Raw genomic sequence first — 21,151 nt, 5'->3', positions numbered from 1 at the left:
GAATATCACCTATATTGATATTAGTTGGAATATCACCTATACTGATATTAGTTGGAATATCACCTATATTGATATTAGTTGGAATATCACCTATACTGATATTAGTTGGAATATCACCTATATTGATATTAGTTAGAATATCACCTATACTGATATTAGTTGGAATATCACCTATGTTGATATTAGTTGGAATAACACCTATATTGATATTAGTTGGAATATCACCTATACTGATATTAGTTGAAATATCACCTATACTGATATTAGTTGGAATATCGCCTATATTGATATTAGTTGTAATATCACCTATATTGATATTAGTTGGAATATCACCTGAACTGATATTAGTTGGAATATCACCTAAATAGATATTAGTTGGAATATCACCTATACTGATATTAGTTGGAATATCACCTTTGGAATATCACCTATATTGATATTAGTTGGAATATCACCTATATTGATATTAATTGGAATATCACCTATATTGATATTAGTTGGAATATCACCTTTGGAATATCACCTATATTGATATTAGTTGGAATTTCACCTATATTGATATTAGTTGGAATATCACCTAAATTGATATTACTTGGTATTTCACCTATACTGATATTAGTTGGAATATCACATATATTGATATTAGTTTGAATATCACCTATATTGATATTAGTTGTAATATCACCTATATTGATATTAGTTGGAATTTCACCTATACTGATATTAGTTGGAATATCACCTATATTGAAATTAGTTGGAATATCACCTATATTGATATTAGTTGATATATCACCTTGATATTAGTTGGAATTTCACCTATATTGATATTAGTTGGAATTTCACCTATACTGATATTAGTTGGAATATCACCTATATTGAAATTAGTTGGAATATCACCTATATTGATATTAGTTGATATATCACCTTGATATTAGTTGGAATTTCACCTATACTGATATTAGTTGGAATATCACCTATATTGAAATTAGTTGGAATATCACCTATATTGATATTAGTTGATATATCACCTTTGGAATATCACCTATATTGATATTAGATGGAATATCACCTATACTGATATTAGTTGGAATATCACCTATATTGATATTAGTTGGAATGTCACCTATATTGATATTAATTGGAATATCACCTATATTGATATTAGTTGGAATATCACCTATATTGATATTAGTTGGAATATCACCTATATTGTTATTAGTTGGAATATCACCTATATTGATATTAGTTGGAATATCACCTATACTGATATTAGTTGGAATATCACCTATACTGCTATAAGTTGGAATATCACCTATATTGATATTAATTGGACTATCACCTATATTGATATTAGTTGGAATATCACCTATATTGATATTAGTTGGAATATCACCTAAACTGATATTAGTTGGAATATAACCTATACTGATATTAGTTGGAATATCACCTATATTGATATTAGTTGGAATATCACCTATATTGATATTAGTTGGAATATCACCTATACTGATATTAGTTGGAATATTACCTATATTGATATTAGTTGGAATATCACCTATATTGATATTAGTTAGAATATCACCTATACTGATATTAGTTGGAATATCACCTATACTGATATTAGTTGGAATATCACCTATATTGATATTAGTTGGAATATCACCTATATTGATATTAGTTGGAATATCAACTATACTGATATTAGTTGGAATATCACCTATACTGATATTAGTTGGAATATCACCTATATTGATATTAGTTGGAATATCGCCTATACTGATATTAGTTGGAATATCACCTATATTGATATTAGTTGGAATATCACCTATACTGATATTAGTTGGAATATCACCTACACTGATATTAGTTGGAATATCACCAATATATTGATATTAGTTGGAATATCACCTATACTGATATTAGTTGGAATATCACCTATATTGATATTAGTTGGAATATCACCTCTATTGATATTAGTTGAAATATCACCTATATTGATATTAGTTGGAATATCACCTATACTGATATTTGTTGGAATATCACCTATATTGATATTAGTTGGAATATCACCTATATTGAATATTGATATTAGTTGTAATATCACCTATATTGATATTAGTTGGAATATCACCTATACTGATATTAATTGGAATATCACCTATATTGATATTAGTTGGAATATCACCTAAACTGATATTAGTTGGAATATCACCTATATTGATATTAGTTGGAATATCACCTATATTGAAATTAGTTGGAATATCACCTATATTGATATTAGTTGATATATCACCTTTGGAATATCACCTATATTGATATTAGATGGAATATCACCTATAGTGATATTAGTTGGAATATCACCTATATTGATATTAGTTGGAATATCACCTATATTGATATTAATTGGAATAACACCTATATTGATATTAGTTGGAATATCACCTATATTGATATTAGTTGGAATATCACCTATATTGATATTAGTTGGAATATCACCTATATTGATATTAGTTGGAATATCACCTATACTGATATTAGTTGGAATATCACCTATACTGATATAAGTTGGAATATCACCTATATTGATATTAATTGGACTATCACCTATATTGATATTAGTTGGAATATCACCTATATTGATATTAGTTGGAATATCACCTAAACTGATATTAGTTGGAATATAACCTATACTGATATTAGTTGGAATATCACCTATACTGATATTAGTTGGAATATCACCTATATTGATATTAGTTGGAATATCACCTATACTGATATTAGTTGGAATATCACCTATATTGATATTAGTTGGAATATCACCTATATTGATATTAGTTAGAATATCACCTATACTGATATTAGTTGGAATATCACCTATACTGATATTAGTTGGAATATCACCTATATTGATATTAGTTGGAATATCACCTATATTGATATTAGTTGGAATATCACCTATATTGATATTAGTTGGAATATCACCTATATTGATATTAGTTGGAATATCACCTATATTGATATTAGTTGGAATATCACCTATATTGATATTAGTTGGAATATCACCTATACTGATATTAGTTGGAATATCACCTATACTGATATTAGTTGGAATATCACCTATATTGATATTAGTTGGAATATCGCCTATACTGATATTAGTTGGAATATCACCTATATTGATATTAGTTGGAATATCACCTATATTGATATTAGTTGGAATATCACCTACACTGATATTAGTTGGAATATCACCTATATTGATATTAGTTGGAATATCACCTATACTGATATTAGTTGGAATATCACCTATATTGATATTAGTTGGAATATCACCTCTATTGATATTAGTTGGAATATCACCTATATTGATATTAGTTGGAATATCACCTATATTGAATATTGATATTAGTTGGAATATCACCTATATTGATATTAGTTGGAATATCACCTATACTGATATTAATTGGAATATCACCTATATTGATATTAGTTGGAATATCACCTATATTGAATATTGATATTAGTTGGAATATCACCTATATTGATATTAGTTGGAATATTACCTATATTGATATTAGTTGGAATATCACCTATACTGATATTAGTTGGAATATCACCTATACTGATATTAGTTGGAATATCACCTATATTGATATTAATCGGAATATCACCTATATTGATATTAGTTGGAATATCACCTATACTGATATTAGTTGGAATATCACCTATATTGATATTAGTTGGAATATCACCTATACTGATATTAATTGGAATATCACCTATATTGATATTAGTTGGAATTTCACCTATATTGATACTAGTTGGAATATCACCTATATTGATATTAGTTGGAATATCACCTATACTGATATTAGTTGGAATATCACCTATACTGATATTAGTTGGAATATCACCTATATTGATATTAGTTGGAATATCACCTATATTGATATTAGTTGGAATATCACCTAAACTGATAATAGTTGGAATATCACCTATATTAATTTTAATTGGAATACCACATATACTGATATTAGTTGGAATATCACCTATATTGATATTAATTGGAATATCACCTATACTGATATTAGTTGGAATATCACCCATACTGACATTAGTTGGAATATCACCTATACTGATATTAGTTGGAATATCACCTATACTGATATTAGTTGGAATATCGCCTATATTGATATTAGTTGGAATATCACCTATATTGGTATTAGTTGGAATATCACCTATATTGATATTAGTTGGAATATCACCTATATTGATATTAGTTGGAATATCACCTATATTGATATTAGTTGGAATATCACCTAAATTGATATTAGTTGGAATATCACCTAAATTGATATTAGTTGGAATTTCACGTATATTGATATTAGTTGGAATATCACCTATACTGATATTAGTTGGAATATCACCTATATTGATATTAGTTGGAATATCACCTAAATTGATATTACTTGGTATTTCACCTATACTGATATTAGTTGCAATATCACCTATATTGATATTAATTGGAATATCACCTATATTGATATTAGTTGGAATTTCACCTATACTGATATTAGTTGGAATATCACCTATATTGAAATTAGTTGGAATATCACCTATATTGATATTAGTTGGAATATCACCTAAACTGATATTAGTTGGAATATCACCTATATTGATATTAGTTGGAATATCACCTATATTGACACTAGTTGGAATATCACCTATACTGATATTAGTTGGAATATCACCTTCGGAATATCACCTACACTGATATTAGTTGGAATATCACCTATATTGATATTAGTTGGAATATCACCTATAATAATATAAGTTGGAATATCACCTATATTGATATTAGATGGAATATCACCTAAATTGATATTACACTGTAGTTGGAATATCACCTAAATTGATATTACTTGGTATTTCACCTATACTGATATTAGTTGGAATATCACATATATTGATATTAGTTGGAATATCACCTATATTGATATTAGTTGGAATATCATCTATATTGATATTAGTTGGAATATCACCTAAACTAATATTAGTTGGAATATCACCTATATTGATATTAGTTGGAATATCACCTATACTGATATTAGTTGGAATATCACCTTTGGAATATCACCTATATTGATATTAGTTGGAATATCACCTATATTGATATTAGTTGGGATATCAACTATACTGATATTAGTTGGAATGTCACCTTTGGAATATCACCTATATTGATATTAGTTGGAATATCACCTATATTGATATTAGTTGGAATATCACCTATACTGATATTAGTTGGAATATCACCTAAATTGATATTAATTGGAATATCACCTATACTGATATTAGTTGGAATATCACCTTTGGAATATCACCTATATTGATATTAGTTGGAATATCACCTATATTGATATTAATTGGAATATCACCTATATTGATATTAGTTGGAATATCACCTTTGGAATATCACCTATATTGATATTAGTTGGAATTTCACCTATATTGATATTAGTTGGAATATCACCTAAATTGATATTAATTGGTATTTCACCTATACTGATATTAGTTGGAATATCACATATATTGATATTAGTTGGAATATGACCTATATTGATATTAGTTGTAATATCACCTATATTGATATTAGTTGGAATTTCACCTATACTGATATTAGTTGGAATATCACCTATATTGAAATTAGTTGGAATATCACCTATATTGATATTAGTTGATATATCACCTTTGGAATATCACCTATATTGATATTAGTTGGAATATCACCTATACTGATATTAGTTGGAATATCACCTATATTGATATTAGTTGGAATATCACCTATATTGATATTAATTGGAATATCACCTATATTGATATTAGTTGGAATATCACCTATATTGATATTAGTTGGAATATCACCTATATTGATATTAGTTGGAATATCACCTATATTGATATTAGTTGGAATATCACCTATACTGATATTAGTTGGAATATCACCTATACTGATATAAGTTGGAATATCATCTATATTGATATTAATTGGACTATCACCTATATTGATATTAGTTGGAATATCACCTATATTGATATTAGTTGGAATATCACCTAAACTGATATTAGTTGGAATATAACCTATACTGATATTAGTTGGAATATCACCTATACAGATATTATTTGGAATATCACCTATATTGATATTAGTTGGAATATCACCTATACTGATGTTAGTTGGAATATTACCTATATTGATATTAGTTGGAATATCACCTATATTGAATTTTGATACTAGTTGGAATATCACCTATATTGATATTAGTTGGAATATCACCTATACTGATATTAGTTGGAATATCACCTATACTGATATTAGTTGGAATATCACCTATATTGATATTAGTTGGAATATCACCTATACTGACATTAGTTGGAATATCACCTATATTGATATTAGTTGGAATATCACCTATACTGATATTAGTTGGAATATCACCTATACTGATATTAGTTGGAATATCACCTATACTGATATTAGTTGGAATATCACCCATACTGATATTAGTTGGAATATCACCTATACTGATATTAGTTGGAATATCACCTATACTGATATTAGTTGGAATATCACCTATATTGATATTAGTTGGAATATCACCTATACTGATATTAGTTGGAATATCACCTATACTGATATTAGTTGGAATAACACCTATACTGATATTAGTTGGAATATCACCTATACTGATATTAGTTGGAATATCACCTATATTGATATTAGTTGGAATATCACCTATATTGATATTAATTGGAATATCACCTATATTGATATTGTTTGGAATATCACCTATATTGATATTAATTGGAATATCACCTATACTGATATTTGCTGGAATATTTTGTCTACTGATATGAAGACAATATATTCGAAATCAAACTACACGGATGACAATAAAATAGGCCACACTTGATCAATATCACAACATAAATTTGGTGCCGTTGAATACTAATAACAATAATATTTTGTTGTTATTGTCTCATATAAACTAATACACAAAACTACACTAATAACAAACCCCCGTGCACGTGAATTGTTGTCAAAAAAGTGAATGATATGAATTCCAGAAGAAAAGAGTTATTGCCAAAAATGATCTGAAAGATTACAGTGAATGTACGAGATACAAACTCGACTCAGTAAACGAAAAACCAGACCATTTGATAATATACAATAACGAGCTAACAGCAAGATAAGCCAGTAAATGTTGCCTTATCGCAGAAAGTTCTCTTTTAGAAAATCAAATAAAACGAACTTATTTGTGCGCATGTGCGATCATCATATAGGACATAAACTGCAAATCGGCGCATAGTTTGTTTTCGCTGGAATCGTCAAACGTGATAGGTAGAGTGAAATATTTCACTCGTATGGAAGAAATTGATCCCCGGATAGTGTAATGATAGGCGATGAGTTTTGATATCACTGTATGTCGCTATTAATATCTGTGCAATATGATATGTGAGCTAATTTATATTGTTGCCCAGTCAAAGATGACAGTTGAATATGATCGGGTGAAATCAATTTTCTTATTTTATTTTAATGATTAAATCTTACACATTAAATATCATGTTTCTGATAAAAATAAATAACATAACATAACATAACATAACAAATTACATTCACCATACTACCTGTACTATTGTACTGTTTTTTTTTTCTTGTTTTTTTTTTCTCCAGTATGATTCTCCGAAAATACACACAGCTATGTGGCTGCAAATAGTCCTTGATTTACCATATTTTATAGGCGTGTTTTCTCTGAAATTAAATCTTCACATAGTATTTTCCGACAACCCACGACATTGACAGGTCAAATAAGTATTTTCTGACAACCCACGCCATTAACAGGTCAATACATGTATTTCCTGACGGGTAACGATACTAACAGGTCAATACATGTATTTCCTGACGGGTAACGATACTAACAGGTCAATACATGTATTTTCTGACATTTAACGTCACTAACAGATCAATACAAGTATTTCATGACATTTAACGACACTAACAGATCAATACAAGTATTTCCTGACATTTCACGACACTAACAGGTCAATACAGACATTTTCTGACATTTTACGACTTTGACAGGTCAAATAAGTATTTTCCGACAACCCAAGACACTATCAGGTCGATGCAAGTATTTTCTGGCATTTCGCAACACTTGCAGGTCAATACAAGTATTTTTTGACATCTCACGACAATAACGGCTCTAATGAGTATTTTCAAAAAACACATGACATTGACAGATTAAAATAAGTATTGTACGACAACCCACGAGACAAACATATCAATACAAGTATTTTCTGACATTTCACGACACTAACAAGTCAATACAGGTATTGTCTGACATGTAACGTCACTAACAGCTCAATACAAGTACTTTATGACATTTCACGACACTAACAGATAATAAAAGTATTTCCTGACATTTCACAACACTAACAAGTCAATACAGGTATTGTCTGACATGTAACGTCACTAACAGATCAATACAAGTATTTTCTGACATTTCACGACACCAGCAGATCAATACAGGTATCGTCTGACATGTAACGTCACTAACAGATCAATACAAGTACTTTCTGACATTTAACGTCACTAACAGATCAATACAAGTATTTTCTGACATATCACAACACTAACAGATCAATACAAGTACTTTCTGACATTTAACGACACTAACAAATCAATGCAAGTACTTTCTGACATTTAACGTCACTAACAGGTCAATACAAGTATTTTCTGACATTTCACGACACTAACAGATCAATACAAGTATTTTCTGACACCTCTGACATATCCAGGTCAAATAAGTATTTTCCAAAAACCCATGACACTAACAGGTCAATACAAGTCTTGTCTGACATTCCACAACACTAACATGTCAATACAAGTATTTTCTGACACCTCTGACATATCCAGGTACTGCAAGTACTTTCTGACATTTAACGTCACTAACAGATCAATACAAGTATTTTCTGACACCACTGACATATCCAGGTCAAATAAGTATTTTCCAAAAACCCATGACACTAACAGGTCAATACAAGTCTTGTCTGACATTCCACAACACTAACATGTCAATACAAGTATTTCCTGACATCTCACGACACTAACAGATCAATACAAGTACTTTCTGACATTTCACGACACTAACATGTCAATACAAGTACTTTCTGACATTTCACGACACTAACAGATCAATACAAGTACTTTCTGACATTTAACGTCACTAACAGGTCAATACAGATATTTTCTGACATTTCAGACATTTAACGACACTAACAGATCAATACAAGTATTTCATGACATTTAACGACACTAACAGATCAATACAAGTATTTCATGACATTTAACGACACTAACAGGTCAATACAAGTATTTCCTGACATTTCACGACACTAACAGGTCAATACAGACATTTTCTGACATTTTACGACTTTGACAGGTGAAATAAGTATTTTCCGACAACCCAAGACACTATCAGGTCAATACAAGTATTTTCTGGCATTTCGCAACACTTGCAGTCAATACAAGTATTTTTTAACATCTCACGACAATAACGGCTCTAATGAGTATTTTCAAAAAACACATGACATTGACAGATTAAAATAAGTATTGTACCCACGAGACAAACATATCAATACAAGTATTTTCTGACATTTCACGACACTAACAAGTCAATACAGGTATTGTCTGACATGTAACGTCACTTGCAGATCAATACAAGTACTTTCTGACATTTCACGACACTAACAGATCAATACAAGTACTTTCTGACATTTAACGTCACTAACAGATCAATACAAGTACTTTCTGACATTTCACGACTTTGATAAGTCAAATAAGTATTTTCTGATACCCCACGACATTGACAAGTCGAATAAGTATTTTCCAAAAAACCTGGCATTGACAGGTCAAATAAGTATTTTTCGGCGACGATCGACACTCTTCGGTCCATATAAAATTGTGTTATGTAGTGTGTGTATACATCATGAAAATTAAAAAGTTATAACTGTCAGAAGTTGTTTTTCTTCGACGGATGAATATTTGTCAATATCAATCAATATTAAATTTTTGATTTCCTAAAATGTTTGGAATGTGAGGGTAGTTATAGTTTTAGACGAGGAGGCAAGTGCTTAACGGCATGTCTCATGTCTCTTTAGGAGTCCAATCCGACATGTTTCTGTCCAGTGTCTGCGGTGGTAAAGGACGTGACAGCGAGATCAAAATGCATGGAAGGAAGGCGGTGTTACATTGAGTCGGGATTCTTGTACATTCTTGTTGGAATTAGTGTATGCCCAGTAATATAAATGCTGTTGATATCAGGTTATGAGAAAACTGAATGATGATTCGCGTTCTACCACACAACATAAAACAACAATTGGTAATCCAGTCCACTGTGAACCTCACCTCCCTCCCCGTCTATATACTAGTACATCGGACACTCTCACCAAAGCACTAAAATAAGCTTGAGTCACGTGGGCATGTACATTTCAATCTAGAGGCACTGGTGTATGTTTCAGTATGAAATTTACAACTAAAGAGACAAATTGATGGACATCGCTTTGTCACACATTAAATAATATTTACCCACAAGTAACAATTCATTCCAACAAATGGTTTGCCGACCAGATCGCGAGAGAACGGCGTCCTGTGACAGCGGTCCGCCACCGTTTTCAATCTTATTCTAATTATTTCTAAGTGCACAAACTTGTATCATTTAGTCGCCGAGTCGATATTAGACAGCAATATCGTGTTGAGTGATTTTGGGGCTTCAGTTTCACTTGGGCAATTATGATTTATGTTTTGACAGAGATGAGTTCCGTCTCATTACATACTGGGGAACAACTCGCCTCCAAATGGGAAAACAGACCAGTGAATGGAGACCGCTAATTGTTCGACGGGTCGGAGGGATTTACCAGAAACATTATGGAGCAACAACATGCGTCGAAAAAAAAACATTAAATCCAAATCATAATTGCGATAAATATTTCAAATGCTCACATGAATCCGATCTCGTCCGAATTCCTTAATATTCTTTAAACGGCTCTCAAATCCCCATGGTAATTGACGACTCAGGTCTCGTTTGTTTCACTGGGACTAAAAGAAGCTTAATATTTGTACACGAACCATTTCTACGGACCATATCCTTATATGTTGTATTCCTGAGACACTGAGATGAGATTATTGTCGAGTCGAAATAAAGTCATCGATGATCGGAAATCGGATACGAAGACAGATTTTATTCAATTTATCTACCAATCTACGTTTCTTGTATCAATAATTGCAGCGATAAAACAATGCATTGATTGAGCGTTTTCATTTCAATCACAGTACCCACACTATACACAACACATCATGTCATGCCCCCTTATCATCAATAACCAAACATATAGGAATACATCTCAGTTCCCATCAGCGGGCGTTTCCATAGTGATTTGTAATTATTACGTACCTTATCTGAATAAGTATCGTTTAATTATCAGTTCCATAATCAAGCAATGTCAATTTTTGTGCCTCCACGTCACATATTGATTCTTATTTGTACATTAAAACAATATTCTTATCACCGGTGTTCTAATTAATGTGATTAGTGGCAAGTAAACACATTAGACAATTGACGGTCTATATTTTGTTTATATTATATTTAATGATAGCATTACGTAATGTTGCTGTTATTAAAATCTCAACTTCTTAGCCATTTCTTGTTTTGTTTTGTTTTCATATTACATTATGCAGCTGTTTAAATATGAAGAAACACACCTTGTCTACCATTAATTCGATGTTCAATTCCAAGTACGTTCGGATGCAATCGGATGTATGGCGGAGTGGTGAAAAGTTGTTTAGTCTTGAGGAATTTAATGTTATTGTTGGCGTAGATGATCGTCATCGCGTGTTTTCCCATACAAAAATATGAAAACATTTGAGAATTAATGGCTTGCGTGTTGATTAGAATTTGTATGTGCTATCAGGGTTTAAGTAGCACCCATTTAACCATTACCAGCAACTGAATTACGGATGAGGCGAAAGACTATCAGGACTTGATTTGTTTCCAATCCCCGCAATTTAAGCAGCCTAAACGGGGATGGTGAGCTGTCTTTAGGGACAAATTGTGCACAAAAACTGAAAAGTAAACGAGTATACACTGTCATAACGATGACGCTAAGCACCAATGCTCGGGAGATCATTTAGCGTATAAATTTTCTCCGACTACACATGCCTGGCGCCGATTGCTGACTCGTTGAGCCCCGGCCGTAAAAAGTTTAGGAAAAAACGAAGTAGTTAGAGATCATCGCGATAAGGCTCGTCCGAGGAGATTTATGAGTGAATTTACGGCTCATATTCCGTTTTCCGTGCCATCAAAATGTCGATTAATTTTCAATGCTGCAACGAAGGACAGCTCTCGTTTTGTTTTTCAATTTTTCATTAACGATCGGTGGTCGTATCATTTAACATGTTACACTAATGTTGCTCATCTTTGATCCAGCTAGATATATTACGATAATGAGCCTGTTCTTTTACATTTACTAAGATGGTAATAATTCAGAAGCCCTCGACGTAGCAGCTGTAAACGTATTTTCATTTGTCTTGCATGCGTTTCATTTTAATGCTGTTTCATATAAAATACAGATTTATAATTTGGCGAAAGATAATTCTTATTTTGTATATAGACATGTTGTTGATATCGTGAAAGAATATTTCGATTGAAAGAATGGCAAGCCTTTTAATTGTTTTGTACGTAATTATTCATATTTAGTTAAAATAACATTATTATATGGTGGCGCATGGTTGACGGTTCGTGTGATGAGTACCTAGGTTGGCCGTGGCGTTGGGTCGAAAGCTTTTGTTTCCATGGAGCGGAAATAGACAGTCTGACGTATGAAAAGTCTACTGCACCGACGATTACCACAAACGCCGGAAATAACAGAGTATTAACAGCAAATACGCACATTGATAAAAAAATATCAGGTTATTATAAAAAATATAAACAACACGATTACTTTGATGGTTATAAGTTATTTAAACAGTATTGCCAAGCAATGGATTGCCCAAAGACTTTTTAATATCATCAAAAAGACTCCGTTTCGCCATCATCCATGACAAATGACATCCGTCATCCATATTTGATGATGTATAAGAGAATACAGTGTGGGAAAGTGAAACATAAAAAGCTGCATGATATGGTCGCAAGCCATGCTGCCACGAATTTAGGGACCATTCATTCTAAAAACACCCATTGACGGAGCGAACACTGTTTATTGGTTTAGCGAGTGGAAGAGTAAATGTTATTATTCCACCGACTCCCGGCTCCGCCTCAAAACTTTTACGTTGTTGAAAATAACAATTATTCTGGTGACAGAAGTAGTATACATTTATTCTTTAGTTATTGCATGTACCACGTATAATATGCAATGAATGAATTGTATATATTTATATATATTGAATAAACGACTCGCTCATTTTAAATTGGCTGATATTACCCAATTTGCGTTCTTTTCAAAAATAATCAAAACTAATCTGATCTGGGACAGTTTGTCAGTGTTTCCCTCCCACAAAAATGAGATGATCCTTTTTAGAAACAAAATCAACGGCAGATTGCCGCGATTGTTTAGGCACTAAATTAGAGAGCTTAGGAGCGGCTTATATTTCAACAATGATAATCTGCGCGTTTTTTTTTTTCACTGTGATGCATTGGGCCGTCGCCTATATAGTAGTGACGCATTATATAACGCAATGCATTACGTTCATAACTGTTTTGGTACCGGGGTTCGTATACTGTGAGTGCCACGCACTGCATTACGTCCATAACTGTTTTGGTACCGGGGTTCGTATACTGTGAGTGCCACGCACTGCATTACGTTCATAAACTGTTTTGGTACCGGGGTTCGTATACTGTGAGTGCCACGCACTGCATTACGTCCATAACTGTTTTGGTACCGGGGTTCGTATACTGTGAGTGCCACGCACTGCATTACGTTCATAAACCGCTTTGGTACCGGGGTTCAGGTACTGTGAGTGCTACTACTATATGTATTTATGTATGTATTTTAAAACGCCCCAGTACGGCGTTATTTTTTCCTTTCTTCTTAACAATTGCGACTTGGAAAGACAATAATTAATTAGTATTTCTTCGTTAATGTCACGTGTTCTAGTCTTGATATAATGATACCATATCATGCTTTTAATATCAAACACATCATAATATCGCACAAAGAACTCTCCAAGTGCATATTTATTACTAGATTACAGATTGATTTGTTCATTCTATTAATGTATTCTTTTTACTTCTTGTCGCCAGTATTATTTTATGGTCCGATTTCTAACTGATTATAGTGTTAAACATATTTATTCAGTAAACATATTCAATTGCTATGCCAACAAAGTGGAATAGACTATGTATATTTATTTTTCGGCTGATACCTTGGATGTTATCTCCGTTGACGATCGGAATTTTAAGTCGTTTTTGATACCATACAAGTCGTATATTCCGTAATGGCGAGACATTTTCCCGTGAAAATTAATTTTTACCAGTTGTTATCTGAGAGGAAAATCGACACCGATACTATTACTAGGCGTAAAATGGAATTGCATTTCCAGAAGCCACACTATTACGTCAAAGTTCTTGGTGTACTTTGAAATTACTTTTTTAATATTGGTTTCATCGCGACAAAGAAATAATTAAAATGCATTGTCAATAGATTTATCATGATAGCAACACTGTTGCATAATAGTCAGTGAGTAGCGGTCATGTTTCAGCCAACCTAATCATATATTCAAGTAAAGTATTCAAATCACGTCATCATTTCCCAAACTATAGTCTATTCCACAGTCACTGGATATATTTACTTTAAATAGTTAGCCACATACAGACACATTATAAAAACACAGTGATGAGATTTGATGATCGTTCTCTGCCCTACAGCGTTGACGCCAGTCTTCCGGGATCCCCAGTCGAGCGTCTGAACGTAGCTTCTCTTCTCCTCCAAAATTTAATCATTTTTGTGACCTTTTGGCTTTGCCAATTTAGGATGTGTATTAAAAATTGTTACTTTGCTTTTAAAATGCGTATTTCGCGTTTCCAAAAACATGACCTCGTGTCAATGGCTGCTACTAACAGCATCGACACTTAGATTTGTTTGGCAGGCAAGTTAAACACGACATTCACAGATCACGGCAATGAAAAGGCATTATTTGACGAAGATTGGCAATAATTTTAATTGGGGTACAGTGGGTATACTAAGACGTTTCACCCCATTTTCGGTTTGGCTTTATTTTCAATAATCCTAATTGCGTTAATGTTCATTGTGTATTGAGGCAATCCCCAATTTAGTATATGTTCAATGGGCTGCGGTTATATTTAATATTCCAAAAGTCATCGCGCAGCTAATGTCATGATGCGACAAAGGCAATGAGTATTGACAAAACCTAAAAATAACGCGGTCATAACAATAAATAGAATAATTTTAATATGTGTGTATGTTCTCATTTTCAGTGTGCATGCATTTCACGATTTACATCAACTCTCTCCGAAATATTTGAGTTGAAATCACACTTACCGTAATTGACACCTTTATATTTCATCTCAAGTTTCGATAACAGTGTACACTGAGGTCGAACGTGGGTGGTACAACCGAGCGGTACGCCGGCCATCTCATTTTCAGGCTGTACAAACATGTTTGAAAATACTTGCGCTGTGATAGATTCGTTTAGATTTTTTATATGAAATAAGTTTAAATGGTACTTTGTTATAGGCATCGGTGTTTCAAATACAGGACTGAAGCAATGTGATGATGGTAATGCATATATTGGTCAGGGATAGTACTTCACAAATTTGCAAAAGGGGCAGGAAACTTTAAGAATCTATTTAAATAGGCTTATTGAATGTTGTGTTATCTGCAGTTTTAACTTGAACAAATAAATAATAAATAAAAAAAACTAGAAATAGTTGTTAAAGTTTAGGCTAATGGTATTCCGACTTTTGACGCATACCGTGATGCATTGCGCATAATCGTAAATCAGTGCTAAACAACGTGAACGTATCAGCGAACATTGCATCTGGTTAATTGGCAGTAGAATATAAATTTCAGAACTAACGGGTTCATAATTAGAAAAATGCATCACACTTTCATAAACATGGAGACCAGAAACGTTGAACTTTGAGCAGCGAGTTAAGTATAGGATGAGTAATGATATTGCTGACTAATACATCAAAGTTGATATTGATTAGGAAGACCTACCCTAGGCGGAGCTTACAGTGCCATTTCATTTGACTAGCTGCTTCCTCGGTTCTCAACAATTGTCCAAGGGGCATTTAGACTCAGCCAATCAGAAGACAGGAAAGTGTTCCCCTCAATGGTTATGTTTAGTAAGTGCGTGCATATGTAAGGAACCAAACAGACGCGTTTATAGGGGAGCCACCAACTTGATTCATCGCTTCGTCTGCTACCATGTATACAGTTAGATTGACATAACCTTAGGAAGCTGATAGCACCAATTTGGAATGCTCTTGAATCAACTTGAACAACGACATATCTGCGGTTGGAGTCTTCACTTTGAACAAAATTAAAAAAAAAAAGTTATTTGGTCGACGAAACTGAGTGTAACGTGATGCCTCACATGGACACACTTAAATCGCAGTACAGTCCGTCTCCAGCCACCATGAAAGATACGTTTGAGGAGGACGTAAAGAGGGAAGAATCCGATACCGAAGAGGAGGAAAATGACCGTCGCCGACAACAATCTAGTTCAAACTCACTTTCCTTCAGTATCAACCACATTTTGAGCACGCCGATGACAACGTCATCCACAAGTCTACCTCTTTCGCCAACTTTCAGCTCAATTGTCTCGTCGGGAGCCTTGCTATATCCCCAACCATTTCTACCGTCATACAACTCTACCGCAGGGGTGATCAGGGTACCGGCGCATAGACCACCTCCCGCCTCATTGAGTTCAACTTTCCCTTGGATGGAGTCGCGAAGGCTCGCTAAGGACAGACTAACTGGTGAGTAGTTACGATCGTTTGACATTACACACATTACTAGCTTTTTTATCACAAGTCACCGATACGATAATTTTTAAATGGCAGGTCAATAATTGGTGGTGTGTGTGTAGCAGGTTTCATGCTGTTTCTCAGTAGGGGCTAACATAACTATCGACTACAATTTATACGATATACCCCGTACACTTAAGTCTTTAACACAGCACAGTGTAGCATTGAAACAACACAATGTGGGCCGTCCGTTACGCTACCTTGGTCGCTTATCTAATTTACCAGGCCTTTGTTTTGTTTTTAAACATTTACCTTCTGTTAAAGCTTACATGAGTTCCACTGATTTTCTTGTTTCCGTTACAGTTACCAGACGAATTGGCCACCCCTACCAGAACCGGACACCACCGAAACGCAAGAAGCCGCGGACCTCGTTTTCTCGTTTGCAGATTTGTGAATTGGAGAAGCGTTTTCACCGACAGAAGTACCTCGCTTCCGCAGAAAGAGCTGCGCTTGCTAAGGCACTAAAAATGACAGACGCCCAAGTTAAAACATGGTTCCAGAACAGGAGGACAAAATGGAGGTGAGTCACACTAGATGGTGCATTGCCTTTATATTTAAAAACAATACCATACTGTTGTGTTGTACACCCCAAAGGTCGCTACTATTTGATCACCTTGTCCTGGTCAATTCAAATCAAGCTGCTTTAAGTAGGCATGACAGATCACTGAGTCGACGGGTCGCCTGTTAACTTGAGTGGTGACAAACGAAAGAGGTGGACCGAACACAGACCAGATATGATACAGAGACATAATGCCTATATTTTGTAGTCAATCAAAGCTGCATCCGATGGGTTCATGGTCTATATCATTGAATGAGATAAGGCAACGAGACAACATGATTCGAGACATGTCAGTAATATGGTATCGCATATACAGTAGTGATGAAACAAATGTACAAAGTTAATACGAAATGCTCTGAAGTTGTATACAGTATAACTGTTACAATAATCTTTAATAATTTCTTTAATATAGGAGGCAGACAGCCGAAGAGCGAGAGGCTGAACGACAAGCTGCAAATAGGTTTATGTTCACTATACAACATGAAGTTGCAATGAAAAATTTGAGTCTACAAGAAGGAAGGAGTGATCCACTAGTACTACAGAATGCGTCGCTGAACGCGTTGCAAAATCTACAACCATGGGCAGCCGAGGAGGCAAGGAACGCTACGGGCAATTTTATACCTTCGAACTCTTCGTCTTCTCTCACGTGTACGCCTTAGCATCATGTCAGTGCTGGCTGTTATTTAATAAGACACGTCATAGTAGTAAGAGGTAGACATCTCTCTGTGATATAGGGGCCGACGAGAAAAGGAAGAGCTCAGAGATTCGGCCACATGCGGTCTTTTTTTCCAAAGACATCCTGGAGAACACACGATGACGCTATTTTAAGGGAGGATGCACTCTTTTCTTTCTGCTTTCATTTGCTTGCGAAAGAATTGGATTCGGACAAAAAGTAAGAAAGATGTAAATAGTTTTGTTATATTTGGTACTGAATCTCCGAGTGCACCATATAGCCAGGCGCCATCATAGCAACCGACCATGCAACTAGCTAGGTAGGCTGTATCTATGTTATTATTCTCGTCACCATCTAACCTCATGACACTACATGTGACGAACTAGACCCCGTATGGAACAACATAACTTATGAGAGACGGTGTACCGTCAGTGCTACTTACAAGGACTTTCCAACTCTAAGCATAATTATAAGGAAACAAGACGAATATATTATTTTACGTTGTTCTTTCAATTCGACTGAAATCAGAGAAAGTGACTCTTTTTTGTATTACATTGATAAATATATATATGGATGTGTGGTGTATTTGCCGTGAAATAAAACATTCTTAATAACGGAATATCAAAATGCAGGTGAGCGATGTGTTATATGATTTCCCAGGCGTATTCGATAAGAGCGTTGGTCAATCGCGTTCCTTTGAAATTATGCCCTGAACACACGTTACGCCGGCCGAAATAACAAGTAACGTCGCCGTTGTTACATCGGCATTCAGGAGCTTTGCCTTTGCGGCCGACATAATACCCAAAGCGAAAAATATATCCCGTTGTTTGTATCATAAAATGTTATTTTTTCGCATTTATAAATGAACAAAGAAATTGATAATAATTTCAAAATGAGATTATCCATACAATGGAAACATAACAAATCGATTAGGCATTTGTGAACTCACTAATCCTCAAAAACAAACAACGGAGGAGTAAGCACAGCTCTTAAATCAGATTAGATGCCATTGTGTGGATAATGAAAGTGCTTATATAGTGCAGTATAGTAACTGTATCAGTATAATCACCTATATGCAAACCCAGTTGTATTGGGTTGCAGACTAAGCTAAATATGTCAATTATATCCACCGATTTCACCCACCGCATAATAAATATTGGGTGCAGTTTGTTGATCTGTTATATACAGATATTTGATTTTATATTTGACGAAATTATTGTGTCATTCTTTAAGCCTGTACGACGAAATCAGCGTCGGGGGTCACGGTGTACATCGTCTGTACGATGGAATCAGCGTCGGGTCACGGTGGTTCGTTAACGCAAATGGTGTGTGTATTATGGTTAGCCGGGAGGCGAGAGGCGTAACATACATATGAACCGTCTAATAAAAACATTTTGGAAAATAACAAGACCCAGCGATTAATGCATTCATATTTTATTATGAGGTAGACTTTTATTTTTACGACCTTCCTACCGCATGGTCCACCCACTTCCTATCCACCTGCCAAGCATCCCGGATGGAACAATGGCAAAATAAATGTCGTGTAGTGGATTGAGTCTTGTTCAAGGCATGATAGTCACATTTTCGGAGCCATTTAAACATTGATTGGCTGGTATTTCCGTTCTGGTCAAAATGACACAGAGTAACATTCATTTTCTAATGTGTGTATCAATACACATATTTTAATTACACACGAGACTAATGTGTACACTGTGTAGCGGGCGGATCATGCATGGCCGGCGGGTTCCCCTATACATTTTGTTAAAATGACAGCTATGCCAATTTGTCGTCGTTTTAAACGATCCAAAACACCGCTATTTAAAAAGCCTACAACCACATTCGCGGAAATGAATTTGTGCGCTGTGAAGAAAAAAAAGGTTGAAGCTCGATGAAGTGGAAATCAGAGAGTAGAAGGTTTCTTCCATCATGTTTACTGTACGGCATTTACAACTTCCGTCTTCGTCCATTGAGTATGAAAGTCGACATAATATAAAACACGTCGGTACTTAACGTACAGTCGCAATTGACCCACCAAAACAGGATTAATATCAACCCATGCAGTAACTTCCTTACGTAGCGGCTTCTGTAACAATGTTCATACGTAACAAGACATTAAGATAATATACTATACAACTTATTAAAACTGCGTAATATAACGCTAAATAAAAATAAAATAAAATAAAAAAGCAACTGACAAGCAATCAATTCATATAAATATTTAAATAGCTTCTGTCATTGAATTGTCCATAGTTGTCTATAGTTGTCAAATGTTCGTTCATCGCACTGCTAACATTTATATTATTTTAATTCCAAAGTATGGTGAGAATCGTAAAGATGATTGTACTGACACATCGTACTATCTATACGGACTGTCCGATGTGATCCGCTTTCGTACAGCAATAATTGACTTGATTGGTTTGATAATGTTAGGATAACAAAATACTATTTTAGCCTTGGAAATTTTAATTTCAATAATAATCTATTAACATGTTTATTTTTTGATTGCTTTTTATGAATTTTTTATTTTATAAATTAGCTTAAACTCGTGTCTTAATTTAAACAAATGAGAAGAATTCGGTAATTCAGTAAATTATAGATCTTTCTTAAATTTTTAAAAAATGCAATTGCAGTCTAAGGCAATCAGTATCTACATAGTATGTTTGGAGCGAAACGAAATCTCCAAATTTTTCACCACAATTGATCGAAATTTTGGGTCAAAATATCGAGGGATATTCGTTGTTTCACGACAACCTCACACATTAGTGTATTTCGTACTATATTTACGTAAACAGTTTCTAATCTAAATATAACATG

The 21,151-nt window shown here is 33.8% G+C and overlaps 1 protein-coding gene across 1 annotated transcript; it reads left to right on the top strand.

The window, feature by feature from the left end:
• Positions 1-16,500: 16,500 nt before the first annotated feature.
• On the top strand, positions 16,501-18,956 carry tlx (T-cell leukemia homeobox protein). Its single transcript, NM_001164981.1, is given in 3 exon segments — positions 16,501-17,057; positions 17,409-17,625; positions 18,077-18,956. Coding segments are annotated over 3 exon segments (858 nt in total). The 5' UTR covers positions 16,501-16,663; the 3' UTR covers positions 18,324-18,956.
• Positions 18,957-21,151: the final 2,195 nt, after the last annotated feature.

The sequence above is a fragment of the Saccoglossus kowalevskii genome, chromosome 10 (genome assembly GCF_978046115.1).
Source record: "Saccoglossus kowalevskii chromosome 10, keSacKowa6.1, whole genome shotgun sequence".
Taxonomy (NCBI): Eukaryota; Metazoa; Hemichordata; class Enteropneusta; family Harrimaniidae; genus Saccoglossus; species Saccoglossus kowalevskii.
Note: the sequence above shows the minus strand (reverse complement) of the source record. Positions and strands in the feature narration are given on the sequence as shown.